The sequence below is a fragment of the Narcine bancroftii genome, chromosome 6 (genome assembly GCF_036971445.1).
Source record: "Narcine bancroftii isolate sNarBan1 chromosome 6, sNarBan1.hap1, whole genome shotgun sequence".
In the NCBI taxonomy this organism is placed as follows: domain Eukaryota; kingdom Metazoa; phylum Chordata; class Chondrichthyes; order Torpediniformes; family Narcinidae; genus Narcine; species Narcine bancroftii.
In genome coordinates this window covers 143,548,951-143,568,154 of record NC_091474.1, presented here as the reverse complement: position 1 = coordinate 143,568,154, position 19,204 = coordinate 143,548,951, and the positions used below count along the sequence as shown (strand labels likewise).

At 43.2% G+C, this 19,204-nt stretch overlaps 1 protein-coding gene and 1 long non-coding RNA gene across 8 annotated transcripts in view; both read left to right on the top strand.

The window, feature by feature from the left end:
- LOC138736550 (uncharacterized) overlaps positions 1–13,943 on the top strand; it is a 51,983-nt gene extending 38,040 nt beyond the window's left edge. For 4 of the 7 annotated variants that reach the window (XM_069886232.1, XM_069886229.1, XM_069886231.1 and 1 more), the window contains exons 6-10: positions 413–760; positions 4,504–4,581; positions 5,959–6,306; positions 7,513–7,651; positions 13,793–13,943. In XM_069886232.1, the coding sequence (XP_069742333.1) occupies positions 413–760; positions 4,504–4,581; positions 5,959–6,306; positions 7,513–7,651; positions 13,793–13,901 (1,022 nt within the window). In that variant the 3' untranslated portion in view covers positions 13,902–13,943. Of the gene's footprint in view, positions 1–412; positions 761–4,503; positions 4,582–5,958; positions 6,307–7,512; positions 7,652–10,441; positions 10,622–13,792 lie in introns of all 7 variants that reach the window. The other 3 variants (XR_011340391.1, XM_069886233.1, XM_069886234.1) reach the window with 3 other exon arrangements.
- A 3,836-nt stretch (positions 13,944–17,779) lies between these two features.
- LOC138737614 (uncharacterized) lies at positions 17,780–18,525 on the top strand. The gene is made up of 2 exons (XR_011341069.1): positions 17,780–18,080; positions 18,369–18,525. It is a non-coding gene; the product is annotated as an uncharacterized lncRNA (long non-coding RNA).
- The last annotated feature ends 679 nt before the right edge of the window (positions 18,526–19,204 follow it).

The following is a 19,204-nucleotide window of genomic DNA, read 5'->3' as shown; positions in this document are numbered from 1 at the left end:
GAAAAGCAACTGAAAAGACAGAAGACCTTGGTATCAGTGAAAGTAGAACATTTAGAAGTAGGGGGAGGTGGAATTGCAGCAGTCAGAGAAAATCCCTGTCAGGACAGAGAGAAATTGGAGCCACTGAGAGAGCAAGTCTCTGGGGGAATGGTGGGTTAGGGAGGGAGCGGACAACTTCAACAAGGGAGAGAAAGCAGAGCTGTGAAATTAGAATACTGAGCAAAGGAAGAGTCACACAGTGAAGAGCAGTGTAGTGAATAGTTTGGAATAATTGACTCTGAATGTTAGACTTTTACATGAGAAAATATAGATAAGAATATAGATGAAATGTTAAACTGGTGATAGCTTTCATTTGGTGATTTAGTATGTGGAAATATTTGAAAATAACCAAATCATGACAAATTATTTGCAGAATTGAGTGTGGACATGTGCATGGCAGGTAACAGTACAGCAGCAACCCCTCTGATCACTGATGGAGCAGAAGGAGCTATATCCTCTGCTTCCCTCATGACTGTTGACATTAATACAGAAGAGAAAAAGACAATGGAACATCTTCCAAATGGAATAGAGTGTACAGCCATTCTTCAACCTACTGAACAAAATCCTGCCATTTGGATGCCACATGCATTTAGTGGAATTGAGACTTGTGGAAACTTACTTGAAGCTACATTATCTCAAAAACCAACACAACAAGATGTCCGAACAGAAAGTGTGGACCAAAACAAATGTAAGAAAGAAGGAGATAATTCCCTAAATCCAGGTGGGTCAAATTCATCTTTTTTTTGGAAGCACTTTACTTCAGTTGTTGGTAATGACTAGGTTCGTGATAATTCATAGGTTTCCCTATAAACAACAATATATTAATTCCTTCCACTAATGAATAAAGGAGGAGAAATAACAATCAAAGATAAACAAGACAGAAGACCACATTGATGCACCATCACTTACTCGAAAGACTATTGTAGAGAAACCAATAGGCTTTTATTCACAAGAACACAAGCACATCCATACTGTTAGGTTGTCCTGCACTGAGCTGCAGAACAGTCACCTTTATACAGAAGCTTGTGGGGAGGGGGCCACAGGTACAACCAGCCAATAGGTGTGCCTGACCAGACAATTATACATAACAGTGGTTTACTACACACATCAAACCTTTTACAGAAAAATGGTGCAGCTTGTAGAGCCACTGCATCACAGCACCAGAGACTTGGATTCAATCCGGACCTTGGGGGCTGTTGGTGTGGCATTGACACAATCTCACCTGTGACCACACGGATTTTGTCCCAGAGATGTGAAGGTTCATAGATTAATTGTCCACTGTGAATTGTTGCCAGTGTGTAGGGAAGTGGTAGAATCAGGGGGTGGGAAGTTGATGAGGAAGTGAGGAGAATAAAAATGTGATTGATGTAAGATTAGAGTTGAGGATCAGCTGAAGTTATTGTTTTCATGCAAAATCGATCTGTGATGATTAACCAGAACTGAAGTTTAGCAGTCTTCATACAATAAAGCTGTTGACTATTTTAATTGAATTCTTTCTGCTGTCACTTTGGTTTCCTGCAAATTGAGTGAACATTGACGATTATGTTTTAAATCACAAGATGTAAACATGTGACAACAATTTTCACATTATGTGCTGCTGTCAACTTTCAGTATTAACAATCCTATGTTCTATATCATCAGATGAAGTGAAACAAGGTCAATGTGCTTGTCTCCCTGTTGGCTCACCCCCCGCACACTTTTAATTTTGATCTTCATGGAGCATCAGAGGTGTCGTAGGCAATGTGGTTGGAGTGCTGTGATGTAAACAGGGTGCTGACACAATTTCAGCTTTGAGTGGTGTGTTGCAAAAAGTTTGGAAAAGTCAAGGATGTCAAATGTCCTAGGAAAATAAGATTCCTTTTGTTATTTTGCTTGTGATTTCACAAGATCACAAGATGAAGGAACAAAAGTAGGCCCATTGGCCCACTGAATCTACTCCACCATTCTAATCATGAGTTGATTCATCCAGCCCCACTACCGGTTTTCTCCCCATAACCCTTATTGCCCTGACAAATCAAATACCTGTCAATCTCTGCATTAAATACACCCAATGACCTCACTTTCACAGCCGCTGTGGCAACAAGTTCCACAGACTCACGACCCTCTGACTAAAGAAATGTTTCCACATCTCTGTTTTAAATTAATGCCCTTTTATCCTGAAGTTATGCCCCCTTGTCCAAGAATCTTCTACCACGGGAAACATTCTTAACACATCTACTATATCCAAGCCTTTCAGCATTCAAAATTCCTCTCCGATGTTCCCATTCATCCTTCTGTGCTCCAACGAGTACGGTCCAAGGGCTGACACTCATTCTTCATATGCTAACCCTTTCTTTCCTGGTATCATTCCAGTAAATCTTCTATGAACCCTCTCCAACACCAGCACGTCTTTTCCCAAATAAGGTACCCAAAAACTGTACACAGTACTCCAAGTAAGATCTCATCAATGCTTTATAGAATTTCAACATTACATCCCTGCTCTTATGCTATTCCTCTGGAATTCGCCTTCTTCACCACCATCTCAACCTGGAAGTCAAATTTTAGGTTATCCTGCATGAGGACTCCCAAGTTGCTTGGCAATTGTTAATTTTGTTCCCATCTAAATAACAGGCTGCCCGTCTATTTCTTCTATCAAAATGCATGACAGTACACATTCAAACATTGTGTTTCACCTGCCATCTCTTTGCCCATTTTCCTAATCTATCCAAGTCTCTCTCCAGCCTTTTGTTAAACTCAGCACCACCTCCCCTACCATCTATTTTGGCTGGGTCGTCGTCAGAACGAATGTTAGAGGGGGACATTAGCGTGTTGGGGGGGGCAACAGTGGAACGCTCATAAACTCACTCAGCGGTGGGGGGGGGGGAGTTTGCTTTTGGATGCTGGGACCTACCTGCTGACGAACGTTAACAATCATCCGCCCCTCCAGAGTAGGAGATGAGGGCGCTGCTTATATTGTGTCAAGCGTCACTAGACGCTACTGATGCTTGACGCACACTAGTGATGCGGCCAGGGTGGGGTGGGTCGGACAGCGAGCAATGGCCTTAACCATATGGGGGGGGGGGCACAACACCATCACCTCGTGGTGGGGGGGGGGAGACACACACAATGCCTGCATATTCTCCCCCTTGGCGTTGTTTCTGTATTTTCGTATCATCTGCAAAGTTAGCCACAAAGCCATCTATTCCATAATCCAAATCATTTATATACAACATTAAAAGAAGCAGCCCCAACAATGAATCCCTGAAGAACACTACTGGTAACTGGTAGCCAACCAGAATATGATTTCTTTATCCCTACTCTCTGTTTTCTGGCGATCAGCCAATGTTCTACCCATGCTTGTATCCTTCCTGTAATTCCATGGACTCTCATCTTGTTTAGCAGTCTTATTTTAATTTTTTTTAAAATTAGATATACAGCACAGTAACAGGTACTTCTGGACCATGCACCGATGCTGCCCAATTATACCAATTAAATCTACAATCCCTGTATGTTTTGAAGGGTGGGAGGAAACTGGAGCACCCAGAGGAAACCAAGTCAGACAAGAGGAGGAATACAGACAGTGCCAGATTCGAGCCCAAGACACTGGCATTGTAACAGGATTGCACTAAGCTAACTGTGCTGCCCGAATGTTTGAATGTGGTATCTTATTGAAGGCCTTTTTAAAGTCGTTCCCTGTATCTCCCCTGTCCATCCTACTTGTGATCTCTTCAAATAATGGCAATAGGTTTGTCAGGCATGATTTTCTTTTAAAAAATCCATACTGATTTGTGCCTACCTTTTCATGCATCTCTAGGTATTTTGTAACCTCACCATTGAAAATCAACCAACGGCTTCCAACCACCGTCAGGCTAATAGGTGATCTTCCTTTCTGCTGCCTCTCTCCCTTCTTAAAGAGCGGAGTGATGTTTGCAGTCTGGTTAGTGTAGCAGTTAGTGCAACGCTGCTACAGTGCCAGTGATTGGGTCCAGGGTTCGAAACCTGCACTATCTATAAGGAGTTTGTATATTCTCTCTGTGTGTACATGGGTTTTCTCCGGGAGCTCCAGTTTCCTCAAAATGTACAGGCGGTTGTAGGTCAATGAGTGTAATTGGGCAGGATGGGCACATGGGCTGTTGCCATACTCTATGTCTAAATTTTTTTTAAATTAAGAAAAATTAAAATGTGGGCAGCACGGTTCGCCTAGCGGTTAGTGCATCACTGTTACAGCACTAACAATCGGGACCCGGGTTTGAATCTGCCACTGTTTGTATTGAGTTTGTCTGTGTGGGGTTTCCCTGGAGGGGAGTGGGGTCCAGTTTCCTCCCACCTTTCAAAAATGTACGGGGGTTGTAGGTTAATTGGGTGTAATTGGCCAGCATGGGTTCATGGGCCAAAAGGGACTGTGACTGTGCTGTAGACCTAAATTTATCAATTTATTTTTAAAATTTTAAAAATTCTATATTTTTTTAAAATGTAATCCTCCAGTCCACCAGAACCATGCTAGATCCATTGATTCCTGGAAGATCTTTACAAATGCCTCCACAATCTGTACAGAACCCGAAGGTATGTTCCATCCTGTTCAGGAGACTTATCTATCCTTAGACTATTTAGTTCCCAAGTACCTTCTCTCACTTCTTGACTGCACTCACTTCTCTGCCAAGAGAGCCATGAGAATCCAGTATGCTTCTAATGCACTCCACAGTGAAGACTGGTGCAAAATATTCATTCAGTTCCTCTGCCATCTTCTTAGTGATCTGCAATGTACCTTCATTCTCATACTCACAGTGCAGTTGTGTCACCTTCTGAGTAACTGACACTTGCTCCGTAAAATATTAATCAAGATCCTACTGGGAATTTATTGGGGGTGTTCTGCTCTGAGCAATGCCACATGAGGTAAAAAAAACCAGCAGAATTGTGTGAAACATGAAAGTCTGCAGATGCTGTAATTGTAGTCCATACACAGAATTGCTGAGGAACCCAGAGTCCAGATATATTACCAACGTTTCGGGCCTAAGCCCTTCCTCAAGTTGTGAGTGGGGGGAAAAAAAGTCTGAATTAAAGGCTGGGGAAAGAAAGGGGAAAGAATGGGAGGGGGAGGAACACAGACCAACAGACAAAATGTCAAGGAGATCACCACAGGAGCACCGGATGCAGTGAATGACCCCCATGGATTCACGTGAAGGGTTGCTTCAGTTGGAAGGACTGCTGGGTACCCCTGAATGGTGGTGAGTGTGGAGGCGTGAGTGCAACTGGAGCATCTCCTGTGGTCACAGTGGTAGGTGCCAAGGGGATGATTGGTGGAGAGGGAGTAGTGGATGAGTGAGTCACGGAGGGAGCGGTCTCTGCTGAAGACAAAGAAGGGAACGTTTGTCTGATGGTAGAATCATGTAGTAGGTGGCAGAAATGGTGGAGGAGGATATGTTGGATGCGGAGGCTGCTGGAGTGGTCAGTGAGGACAATGGAAATCACATTCTTGTTGTGTTTGCAGACAGGGAGGGCCAGAGCAAATGTGCGGAGAATGGAGGATATGCAGGTGAGGGTCAAGTGATGGTGGTAGAGGGGAAGCCACGTTATTTGAAGAAGGAGGATATCTCTTCAACCTACCAGCATCAACTGCCTGGTCTTGCAAGCAAACAACAGCCAACTGATCAGGTTATGCGAAGGTATCTGCTGGACTAAAGGTCGAGAAGCTAGTACGAACTGGAATAATGAGAATTGCACTGGCACAAATTATTTGCTTTAAGTTACTCATCTAATTGAAAATACATGACCTGCTGAGTTGCTCCAGCATTTTATTGCAATATAATTTCAACATCCAATAGTATTGAAATTCCTGTTGAGTATTATGAAGCTGTTTTATGCTAGAAATGTTAAAAATAATAGTTTTCTCTCTGTATGTCAATTTATTGTGATCATTTTTGTTTTCCCTTCTATGTGCAGATGAACCCACATTCCAGTCATCACTGGCCTGCATATCTTTCCCATATGTTTTTGGGCCACTGCCGATTTACACCACGTGCAGCTCTGCCGTTCCACTCACGCTTAATGTCCCTGCAGTAACCAGGTCCAATATGGCCACTTTGGTAGTCCAGACCCCTCCACTTCAGGTCTCATCATTTCTTCCTGGGAACTCTCAACCAGTGAGCAACAGCAACCCTAGTTTTGGAATGTTTCACTCATCTGGCATCTTCCCTTCCATCTGTGGACAGACAGCATCAGAACTGTTCCCAGTTAAGGGAGGGGCTCATTCTGGAATCACGATGAATCCTTCCATGTTTCCGTCTGCGGGTATGAATTGTGCAGTAAAGCTTTAGTGGCGAGCAGCTTTTCTTAAACATTATGGAGTAGAAAATATTAGTGATTCTTAAAATGCTCTGGACTTAACTTTTGTGTAAAGTGTTACGGAGTCCTGAGGACCCCAGAAACCAGCAGCAATGGATCTGCACCACAACACAGGGTTACTTAAACAAAAGGAGTTCTTAATTATATTTGAACAAGAAAACAGAATTAAACTTTAACTTATTACTTAACATACTTAATCCCCCCTCTAATACTAAGCACAGGTGTGTGTAATGTGTTTTTAAGATTAGAAAAGTTCTTTGGATCACTGTCCAATCTCACTGGTTGCAGGCAATTCTTGTCCTGTGCACAGAAGTTAACATTAACAAAGTTGACCAGGCTTTGGTGCAGAACAGGCAAATGGTTTCCACTCAGGAGGGTTCTTGCTGGTTTTCAGAGAGAGATTCCTTTTCCAGGACATCTGCAACTGATTCCTTTTCAATCAGTCTTGCTGATGAAACTTTCCCCCTTCAGGGTTCTCCAGGTGATCCTCTTTCTTTCAGGTCACCTTTCACACCTCCAGTCTCCTCCTTTGACCAGGCAGCCTTCCAAAGTTTGCCAGCTTGTCCTTCTGGAACTGATTTCTGTCTCCTCTCTCTCTGTTTCACACCCTCCCTCTTTGAGAGCAAAACTCTTCTCCTCTGCCTGCAAAGATCACATGCTCTCCCAGGCAAGCTGCTGTCAATACTTTGTTGCCTCCTGCAGAAAGCATTCTGCAAAAGTCCTGCAAATATTGTGTTTTAAAATGTGTGTGAGCAAGCTGCTCTAACAATTCCTCCTAAACCACCTCTAAATACTCTGTCACAAAAGTCAGACTCCCAAAAAAATGCTTTAGACAATACGCAATGCATGAGATGAAATTTAATTCCATTCACCATATTTAGATTAGGAATGGTTACCAAATGCAAAAACCAAATCATTTAATGATGCTGGTTTGGGAGCTCATAAGCACATTGGCTATTGATAACCTGAAAGTATTGGGTTTTTTTTGTAATAATGTCTTTATGGGAATAGTATTTTCTGTTCATTAAATATGTCTAATCAACTTAAGTGATAGGAAAATATTTTATAGCCTGATTAGGTTATTTTATGCAATGGGAATTTTCTCAAATGTGTCTTCAAATAAAGCAAGATTTGTTCTTACTTTCATTCCAGGGCCTAGTTTCCAATTTTCTGGCAATTTAGTCCCAGATTGTAATTTTGGTTGTTCAACCAATAATACCATCTTTAGATTTGAAGGAAATAGCAACAATTGTTCACTTTCCCATGAGCTGTGCGCTGTCTCCAGAGCTGAGTAAGTATATTAACCTGATCCTTCCTGGTGCTCCTTTCTCGCCACCGTACCCGTTACATTGAATTTCCTGAGAAGTCACGTCCTGTCTTGTTTTAGTTGCTGATTTCACAATGGTTACTCAGAGAGAATCAGGTTTTTGTGTTGATATTATTCTATCTTTGATTATCAGTCAGGGAACCATAAATCAGCACAGTACAGGAGCCAGTTGCTCAGACCATTAATTCTGTCCTGGCCCCTTCAAAGAGAGAGGGCGGGGGGAGGGGTTTGAACCATTCTTCATGCAACTGCAATTCTTATGCTCCTCGTATTTATCCAATTTCCATTTGAAAGAGAAACACATGAGCAGCTGAAAACTGAGCAAACATTTATGTTTTTTAAACAGCCACTGCATTCCAGGAAATTATTCCCAATTTCCTGGAATGCAGTCTTTGTAAAAAGATCAGAACGGGAATAAAGAACATTCCCATTCTGACATTTTACCTCCTCGACTTCTAGATATTTTCACAGATTGCCTGCAGTCTAAACTGAACTGCAGGTGATCCGTGAACAACAGGCTAATGAATGGGACGTCACTGATGGCGTCTCCACAGTGGCGCTCTATGTTGCAAGTATGTTATATGTCATGGTCAATGTTGACACAGTGGCATCTTATGTCCCGCCTCTTTACATACCTTACTTCCTGCATTCTGTCTAAACTCACGGACAGACACGGATATTTGGAGTTTGGGTTGTTCCTGTGTGATCGGCCACTGCTGGAAGATAGACATTTCAGAACGAAAAATCATGTAAGGTCTATGTAAAAAAAAAAGAGCAGCTGGAGGGACTCACAGGTCAAGCAGCAATCCATGGAGGGAAATGGTCAGTCAATGTTTTAGGACCTGTCTGACTGACCTGCTGAATCTCTCTAGTCTCATTGCCTGCTCCCATTTGAAAGAAACCTTTTCTGTCAGCCCTCATGTAATTGGTCTGAAATCTCAGCCACTCATTGTGCTAGTGAGTCTGACCTCCTGTTGACTCTAGCTTTTTGTTATTCACCTTTTTTCTCTATCCTCTATTTACAAATCATTCAGACATTGCAAATAATTACCCTCTATTTAATGTGCCTAAATCTGTCATTGTTTTATATATATTTATCAAAGGCCTTCTAACTCTGTTCCAAGGAGAGCAACATCAGCTTCTTCATTGCATCCATATAACAATAATCTCTCATACTTGTAAACACTTTCAAAATATCTTCCATATACTCTCTAAACACTCAAATAAAGTACAACTCCGATTATCCAAAATAGTTGGGACCGAGCCTATTTCACATAAATGATATTTTTGGATAGCTGGTCATCTTTTTAAAAACACCCAGGTAAAACTGTCAGAGTGTTTAAACAACAACAAACAACAAGCGAAGGCTCTTTAAGCATGAAATAGTGTTTAATTCTCACCAAAAAAACAACCTGACCAAAATAAGATAAATCCAACACCAAAAACTTGAAATTACACTGAGGTTTTTCCAAACTTTTTTTAACCTGTGACATCAGTTCGGCTCTGAAAAAAATTCAGATAACTGAGGATTTCTGATTGTTTCAGCTATCCTCATTTATCCAACATTTTTCAGAGGCGAAATGATGTCATTTTGGCTTCAAAATTTTTCAGCTATATAAGAATTTCTGACTTTTCTGAAATCCTCAATTATCCAAAAAAATTTCAGTGCCCAACAGATGTCACTTCCGAGCCCCCAAAAAATGCAGATAACTGAGGATTTCGGATAATCCAATTTCAGATAATTGGAGTTGTACTGTACTTCCTTTGGTACGATGGAACACAATACGCTCCTGGACCCAAAGAAATATCTTGTGTAACTTTAGTGCAAAGATTTCTATGAATAAAACAAAGCAGAACTTGTTGGGAATACTAAGCAGCTAAAAGGGACCAGAAGGCAACATTTTCCATAGAGGATGATGCACATATGGAACAAGCTGCAAGGGGAAGTGGTAAAGGTTACAACAATTTAAAGACATTTCAAGTACATAGGTAGAAAAGACTTAAAGGAATATGGCCCAGGGACAAGCAAATGGGTCTAGCTCAGATGGATGAGTTGGACTGAAGGGTGTGTTTCTGCAGTAAGATTCTATATCTCCTTGAGATCAGTGGAGAGGGTTGTGATATCAGGTCAGTGATCCTTTATTAGAATTGGTGATGGGTCTTTGACCTGAACCATGAACTCTTATTTCACTCCATAGGTCATATCTGACCTGCTACCCATTTCCATTCCTTTCTGTTTTTATTTTTAATTTCCAGCGGAAATAGCCCAGTGATTTTTTTTTGAGTATTTTATTTTTGACTTTTCAAAGACTCATGCAAATCCAATAAATTGAATTTTACACTCTCTTTCTACATAATAGGATTTAAAGAGTCATTATTTCCCCATCCTTACACCCTCCCCTCCCTATCCCTTAAATTATACAAATACCAAAATATAAAAATACAGACATACAAAAACCATATAAAGACTGACAAAGACAACGATCTTACTGGAAGCTAGAGGACCTCGGATATTAAATAAATACAGGTGGTGGTGGGGGGGGGGGGTGTGGGCAAAATCACACGTCATCTGTGCCACATTCCCCATTTCATACTCTTATTCCTTTACCTGCTGGGAAGGATTGTTTCTTTTCTCTTATTCTTTGGGAGGGGGGGGTGGGGGAGGAGGGTGTGAATTATATCTGTGCATCTATGTGCCTCAGATATGGTTGCCACACTTCAACTAATATGCCATATCTCTTCCACAAATTGTAGGTGATTTTCTCCACAGGAATGCAACTCTGTATTTCCATATTCCATCGTGCGATATTTAGCTGGGAGTCGGGCTTCCTCGTAACTGCCATAAACTTCCTGGCTCTGATAAGGCGAGACCTTCACAAAGTGAATTTGGTGTTTGGACAGTCTAACCAGTAGTTCTCCACTCTCCCCTAGAAGGTACAACTCTGGATCCTGTGGAAAATGCACCTTTGTAAAAATTTTTCCAGAGTGACCCCAGGTCTTCCCAGAAGGATCTCACCCTTGTATACAACCAGGTGGAGTGGACAAAGGTTCCTACCTCCACACCACATCTAAAGCACATTTGCGAAATTTTAGGGCAGATTTTTCCATCTGGCCAGGTCCTCCTCAGTCTTCTGGAGCAAAGGGAGATCATTTAATTTATATCTTGGTCTTTATCCACTCTTATCCCTAGTTATTTAATGTCTTCCTGTGGCCATATGAATTTGGTTGATAGGGTCTATAATCTCCTTTTGACAAAGGCATAATTTTACTTTTATCCAGATTAACCTTATTAACCTTATATCCGCCCCCCCAGTTCTGAATGGTGGGAACAATAGAGACACCTGCCAGTTTGTGATGATTTTAGCCTGGGGCTTATAATACAATGTTCTTACCCAATTGATAAATGTTTGACCCAGTCCAAATTTCTCCAGTGTCTTGATCATAAAATCTCTCTCCAATCTATCAAAGGCCTTCTCCACATCCAGGGATATAACCACTCCCAGACCCTCCACGACTGTGTCTGGTGTATTATATTGAACAATCTGGCTACGTTATCTGCTGATTGTCTCTTTTGAACAAATCCTGCCTGATTCGGGTTTGCTAATTTCGGCAGATGTTTCACTAACCTATTGGCCAATGTTTTTGCTATAATTTTATAATCTACATTTAATAATGATAGAGGCCTAGAGGAGGAGCGTTTCAATGGGTTCCTGACTTTTTTAGGGATCACCATAATGAATGCTGTTGAAAAAGACTCCAGGAGGGCATGTGTCCACCACCTTCATAAAGAGGGGCATTAAAATTCTATAAAATTCAATGGGGAAACCATCCTTTCTCGGCGACTTACCTGCCTGTAGAGTACTCAGAGTATGTTTGATCTCCTCTCTAGAGAAGAGAGCGTCTAGCTCCTCTTGATCCTCCTGATCCAAATTTGGAAGTTCCAATGAAAGAAAGAAATCATTTATTTTGGCAGGGTCCTCACCCCCCTGATTCCAATTTATATGGTTCTTTATAGAACTTACTAAATGTATCATTTATTTCCTTTGGCTTTTCTGAAATTTTGCCTTCCACCATTTGAATCGCATTAATTTTTCTCGAGACTTCTTCCACCCTCACCTGCCAGAACAAGACTTTATGACCCCTTTTTTCTGGCCCCTTAAATAATCCTTCAATGTGTTCCAAATCAAGATTTTGTTTATTGTTTATTAAACCCAGGTTGTTGTATGTTTTATTAACTGCTCACTCTTTACCACCTAAATTTTGTCTTCTGCAAATTTCAAATATTAAGAATGTCAGAACCAGCGATGGCCCTGTCATCAGGAGGCTGCACTCCAAAACTCTTTCTAGCCTAAAGAAAGCAATGTTCTTTGCTGTCTCCTTTAATGTTGATCCTTGCTGCATCTGTTCTTTTTATTGACTGGTCTTTAAGTTACTTAATAATACTAATGTCTGATACTTCATCACTCACCTTTGGAAATCCATCTATAGAACAACAACTCAGAAACCCATTCAAGTTTTTCAAATGTCATTTGGCCTTAATGAAATCTTTTAAGATCTCCATTATTATTCTTGATTTGTTCAAGTGTTGTTCTATCTGTTTTGAACTATTTGGTTGCCTGCAAAACACAAGCCTTACAAAAATCCCATTCTTGTTTTCTCGTCTCCAGTAAAATAGATTCTAGAATTTATCCCTCATCAACATTTTTTACTTCTGCAATTTGTTTTTTTTTTGTTGTTTAATTGTAATGGTTTCCCCTCCCCTATCCTTGCTGAATACTTGCTTTTTATTCAAGTCAGGCCTTTGTCACCTTGACTGCGTCACATTCTTAACATTTATGCACAGGCATTCAAAACAAGATTAAATACTCATTCAGTGGACATTGTAATTGGAAAAACTTGCATGTGCAGTTAATACCCCCTTATAGCCTGAATATGCCAGAGATTGTCTGATCTCAGAAGCTAAGCAAGCCCAGGAACTGGTCAGTACATGGAGGGGAGACTACCTAGGAACATCAGATGTGGTAGGTTACTGTGAGGGGCACTGGACAAAGTGGTAGACAAAAGTTAAAGAATTTCATGTATATTATATTTTAATATCATATTATGCAACAATAATGGAACCTTTACCTTTAACGTCACTCTCAAAGCACTTTCTTCCACTTTGACAACAATGATATTTGTGAATTAGAACAGGACTAGTTTCAAAACCTTGACTTCAAATGATCAGTGTAGAGGAGTGTGCAGGTGAACATACTCCCCATTGACAATAGACCCTTTCATGCCAGGCCTCCACCTGGAGGCCGGCTATAAGCCCGGAGAGAAAACATAAAACTTACCTTTCATGGAGCAGCCTTGCGCCGCATTCATGTCGAGCCGCGCCTCGTAGCACCCTCTCGAGTCATTGGAGGTGGGACAACTGTTGCCGTAGCACCACCGGTCATAAATACACGGCAGAGCCTTGGACGTATTCCCTACCTGTAATTTCCCATGCAGCTGGATCCACTCTGTGTTTTCCTGAACAGTTCCAGCTGTATGGGGGATTATGGGTAGTGAAGTCAGCCATTGCTCTGCCACGTTTTGAACTGCAGAGAGCGGCCCCGATGGTCAAAGCGGCCTGGTGTGGTGCTGGAGTGGCCAGCGGGGCTGTCACAGCCCACTCCGGTTGTCCCCTGCCCCAACAGCCCCCACCGGCTGCCCCTGCCCTGATGGCTCCCGCTGCCTGACAGCTCCCGCCAGCCCCCACTTCCTGACAACTCCCACCAGTCCCTGATGCCCTGACTGCTCCTACTGACTGCACCTGCCTTGAGGGGGTCATGGAGGGAGAGGGGTGAGTGGAGAGATGGGTCGTGGGCTGATGGCGTCATCAGCCTGCCCTTAACCAGCCTCTTGCAGCGGCTGTGGGGCAGTGACCCTTCCCTGAGAGCGATTGTAGTCAGCACCTTGGAGCTGGATACGGGACGTTCAAGAAGGTAATTCTCCTGATTCTCCACCTTTACAGTTGGGGTTTTCCTTTGCATAAAAGGGCCTAATGTTTATTACACTAATTAGGATCCATGGAGTAGAAGACTGAGGACAATATGCATGATTTATTTTTGTTTGTAATAGGGCACCAGGAATGCTGAATTCAGTTCAACCAAGTGGCATCTCCTATCGAAGGATAAAAACTGCCGTACGTAAACGAAGACCAAAATATCGCGACGGTTCAGCTACTTAATTCAAGCCCTCACATAAATGGCACATTGTTCCCTTCTGTTTACATTTTGTCAATTTACTAATGGGTTAATATGGACAAAAACCATGCCTCAGCTTCATGTTGCTTGTCTCTTCCTGGTGTTTCAGATGTGATCCATGTAGTTGAAAATGGTAGAGAGTCAATTAAAAAGTGGAACACTGTAATGCCTGGGGTTGGCAAAATGGTTTTACAAATCCTTGATAGCTAAGAGTATTGTAAAAGTAAACTGTTCTGTATATTTTGTGAATAGGGTAAATTTAAGGCAGTTTACTTGTTTCCAATCCCCTCCCCACCTCTCCCCAACCCCACACCTCACTGTGTTTTATGATTGATGTCACTCAGTGAGTTTGGGATATTATCTGTATTTTATAATCCTGGCAAACATTTGCAGTTTGCACAATGATATCATGGTACATCACCATTTTGGGTGGAAGTCGTACTCGTTTTCAGTTACTTGTCTTACTTCACTCACATGCTTTCAACTTCTTATTGGCTTCTTGCACATTTCTTTTCCCAAACCCTCTCTGTTAATAACATAATTCTATATTGTCAGTGTTGTTTTATAGATCGAGCAACTTAGGGCAATACCTGAATATCACTCTCACCAAATATCGAATTTCCATCAAATTCAGAGGAAGAAGACTACAGTAAAACATTGAGTTGTGGTCGCAGTTCAGACCATTACACGATCCACCCCCTTCCATCAACCCTTCCCACTGACTGGTAAAAAGAGGCAACATTTTATAAAGACCCATTCCACCCCCAGCAACATGTTCTTCACCCTTTTCCATCAGAAAGATTCACTGGTGGGATACTATGTGTCACCAGATTCAAGGACAGCTTCCACCCTGCAGACTTCTGAACAAACCTCACATTAAAACAATGTTGCCTCTTCTCACGCTCTCTCTCTCTCTCTCTCTCTCTCTCTCTCTGTAACTCCAGTATTCACTGTCTTCTTGCTGCTGTACTACGTATAGGTTGACTAGCTGGACTAATCACAAGGTGAGGTTTCTCACAGTACTTCGGTACACATGACAATAAGCTTGACCTGGACTGTACTCTCGTAATGTACAGTCAGACCATTCACAGATTAATGGAAGGCTACTGTTTCTTGTGCTGCCTTTGTCACACTGAGGCCCAATTCCCATGTTCCCTTGAAACTTGGTTTGCACTCTCCCTTGAAACTCTAATTCTTTCTGGTTCAAGTTAATTTGTCACAAAATACCTGGTACAGTGAGAATGGTTCTTCAGTGATAAGACTAACAGGTTGTCTCCAACATTCATACAGCTGTGTAAAGAACACAATTAACAGAGTATAGGATTACAATTAAAAGGAGGATCGATTAGCACTAAGGATGAGAACACTGGTGTGGGGTCAGTCAGGAGCCTGATGACTGCGGGGAAGAAGCTGACCTTAAACCAATTGGTGCGTGTTTTCACACTCTTAACTCCATGGAAGGAGGGAGGTTTGTGTTACATTCGGAGTTGCATCCTCTACCTTCAGTAGCTGCTTCCAACCTTGAGCAGAGCAACTCCCATACCACACAGTGATGGATCCAGCAAGTACGCTTTTGATAGTGTACCTGTAAAAGGGGAAAGCTGACCTTCCTTAATCTTCTCAGGAGGTCAAGGCATTCTTTGGCTTGGCTTCGCGGACGAAGATTTATGGAGGGGGTAAAAGACCACGCCAGCTGCAGGCTCGTTTGTGGCTGACAAGTCCGATGCGGGACAGGCAGACACGGTTGCAGCGGCTGCAGGGGAAAATTGGTTGGTTGGGGTTGGGTGTTGGGTTTTTCCTCCTTTGCCTTTTGTCAGTGAGGTGGGCTCTGCGGTCTTCTTCAAAGGAAGTTGTTGCCCGCCAAACTGTGAGGCGCCAAGATGCACGGTTTGAGGTGATATCAGCCCACTGGCGGTGGTCAATGTGGCAGGCACCAGGAGATTTCTTTAGGCAGTCCTTGTACCTTTTCTTTGGTGCACCTCTGTCACGGTGGCCAGTGGAGAGCTCGCCATATAACACGATCTTGGGAAGGCGATGGTCCTCCATTCTGGAGACGTGACCTACCCAGCGCAGCTGGATCTTCAGCAGTGTGGACTCGATGCTGTCGACCTCTGCCATCTCGAGTACTTCGACATTAGGGATGAAAGCGCTCCAATGGATGTTGAGGATGGAGCGGAGACAACGCTAGTGGAAGCGTTCTAGGAGCCGTAGGTGATGCCGGTAGAGGACCCATGATTCGGAGCCGAACAGGAGTGTGGGTATGACAACGGCTCTGTATACGCTTATCTTTGTGAGGTTTTTCAGTTGGTTGTTTTTCCAGACTCTTTTGTGTAGTCTTCCAAAGGCGCTATTTGCCTTGGCGAGTCTGTTGTCTATCTCATTGTCAATCCTTGCATCTGATGAAATGGTGCAGCCGAGATAGGTAAACTGGTTGACCGTTTTGAGTTTTGTGTGCCCGATGGAGATGTGGGGGGGCTGGTAGTCATGGTGGGGAGCTGGCTGATGGAGGACCTCAGTTTTCTTCAGGCTGACTTCCAGGTCAAACATTTTGGCAGTTTCCGCAAAGCAGGACGTCAAGCACTGAAGAGCTGGCTCTGAATGGGCAGCTAAAGCGGCATCGTCTGCAAAGAGTAGTTCACGGACAGGTTTCTTTTGTGTCTTGGTGTGAGCTTGCAGGCGCCTCAGATTGAAGAGACTGCCATCCGTGCGGTACCGGATGTAAACAGCGTCTTCATTGTTGGGGTCTTTCATGGCTTGGTTCAGCATCATGCTGAAGAAGATTGAAAAGAGGGTTGGTGTGAGAACACAGCCTTGCTTCACGCCATTGTTAATGGAGAAGGGTTCAGAGAGCTCATTGCTGTATCTGACCCAACCTTGTTGGTTTTCGTGCAGTTGGATAATCATGTTGAGGAACTTTGGGGGCCATCCGATGCGCTCTAGTATTTGCCAAAGCCCTTTCCTGCTCACGGTGTCGAAGGCTTTGGTGAGGTCAACAAAGGTGATGTAGAGTCCTTTGTTTTGTTCTCTGCACTTTTCTTGGAGCTGTCTGAGGGCAAAGACCATGTCAGTAGTTCCTCTGTTTGCGCGAAAGCCGCACTGTGATTCTGGGAGAATATTCTCGGCGACACTAGGTATTATTCTATTTAGTAGAATCCTAGCGAAGATTTTGCCTGCAATGGAGAGCAACGTGATTCCCCTGTAGTTTGAGCAGTCTGATTTGCACTTGTTTGAACATGTTTCTTGTGCTCCATTTAGACTTACAGGGTTCACTAGAAAACTCATGAGTCTACTGTAACATCTTAAAAAATAAAAGTTAAGTATGTTGGATGCTGATTCATTAGTTACTTCAGCAGCTTGTTTTATATCCTCCAGATGAAAGATCTGCAGTCTCTTATACTGCCTGCCTTTTTTCCTTTAATCCCAGCTGCTGCACTGTGCATACCTTGTCCATTAGGTGGCATGCTGCTTGAGTTCCTGGACCATCTTCCAGAACTCTGGACCATTGACCAAGAGACATCAGTTTAAACAGGGGTGGCCAAATGCAGCTCGTGAGCCACGTGTGGCTCTTTGACGTGTAATGCGCAGCTCATGGAAAAATGTTGGCTGGAGGAGATACCGACACTCCCTAAGCTGCCCTGATATACTCTGAATCCCTGCAGCTGGACCAAGGGTTCCCAGGGCGGTCAGAGCCAGGGCTGTGTGCAGGGCTGGTGCTACCATTAGGTCAACTAGGCAACAGATCTCTGCGTCATGAATCATATGGTTCTGACTAACGTGTTAATAGCACTCGCGTTAGTCTGGTAAGACAGAGGGAGGAAGTGGTATTGCCCGGTCAATATACATCCCTCCCCCCCCCACTCCCCCCCCCCCCCCCCCCAGCCCAGCCTAGGGCACAAAATAGTCTGGCACTGGTTCTGGCTGTGTGACAATGAGAGGGAAGAGGGAGTGGGCACTGGAAGAATGGCTCCTGCAGATGAGTGGAGCAAACAGCACACACCGGAGTCGAGTTAAATTTAGATTTAGACATATAGCACGGTAATAGGCCCTTTCAGCCTGTGCCATCCAATTACACCCAATTGACATACAGCCCCTTGTATGTTTTTTTTGTAGGATGGAAGGAAACCAGAGCACCCAGAGGAAACCCACACAGACACAGGGAGAAGGTACTAACTACTGACAGACAGCATGGGATTCCAACCCTGGTCGCTGGTGCTAATACAGTGTTCCAGTAACCATTGTGCTAAGTGTTTTCCCTGGGGGCTTCTGTTTCCACCCACCCTTCAAAAACATACCAGGGGTGAAGGTGAATTAGGTACAACCGGGTAGCACTGGTTCATGAGCCGAACGGGCCTGTTACCATGCTGCATGTCTAAATTTAATTTTTTTTTAAATTAAATCATTGTTGCCACTGTTGTATCGTCCAAAAACTTGATGATTCTATTTAAACACAGGTTCTGGAATACTGGCCATCGGTAGCCGTAATGGGCAAGGCCAAGTGGAGTGTCAAGCAATGTTAGCAGCTGCCAGTATACTGAATTGGAACACACGAGCATCAAATGCATTGAAAATAATTCATAATGAAATAAAATCAAATAATACAAAGAAAAATGTCAATTTAAACACCTTGATACATCCTTTTTGCACCACCTTTCTGATGGGTTTTGATTTTGATGGCCTGGTGCCATTTATTAATGGCTCCTGTGTGTAGTCTGGCTGTTGAAAGGCTGCTCCCTTTCACCTTGAATCCATGCAGAAATCTTTGATGACCCCTGAAAAGCTCCTTTCCTTGAGGGTCTGGCATCAAGCTGCACTCCAGGGATAATTGAAGGAGCAGAATGGAACAATTGTGTGTGGGGACAGATGAACATTCTGCCAATTGGTCCATGAAGGGAGATGATAGTGAGGGAGAGTCTGAACCCACATACCAGGCAATCTCTCCAGACTGGGGTGAATGATGGTGTAGTGATTTGATGACACCACTATCTGAACTGTGATGGATCCCGTTGGGGACGCTTGTCTCTGCTGCCTTCTCTTCATTCCTGCGTGATGTGAGTAGGCCTGTACTTGTTATGGATTTGGGTTTGAGAGGAGCACCTATTTCTGCTCCTTCAAGCTGTTCCTGTGTGGCAGAGATCAGACCTCTAGCTGGATCAACAGAAAGATGAGCTGCTTCTGCCTCTACCTCCTCGGCATGCCGTGACCTGAACAGGCAGGCATGCTGTGATAGGACTGTCACAGTGTACCAATAACAAGGTGCACGTCATGCCCAGCCATGAGGTCATGGTTT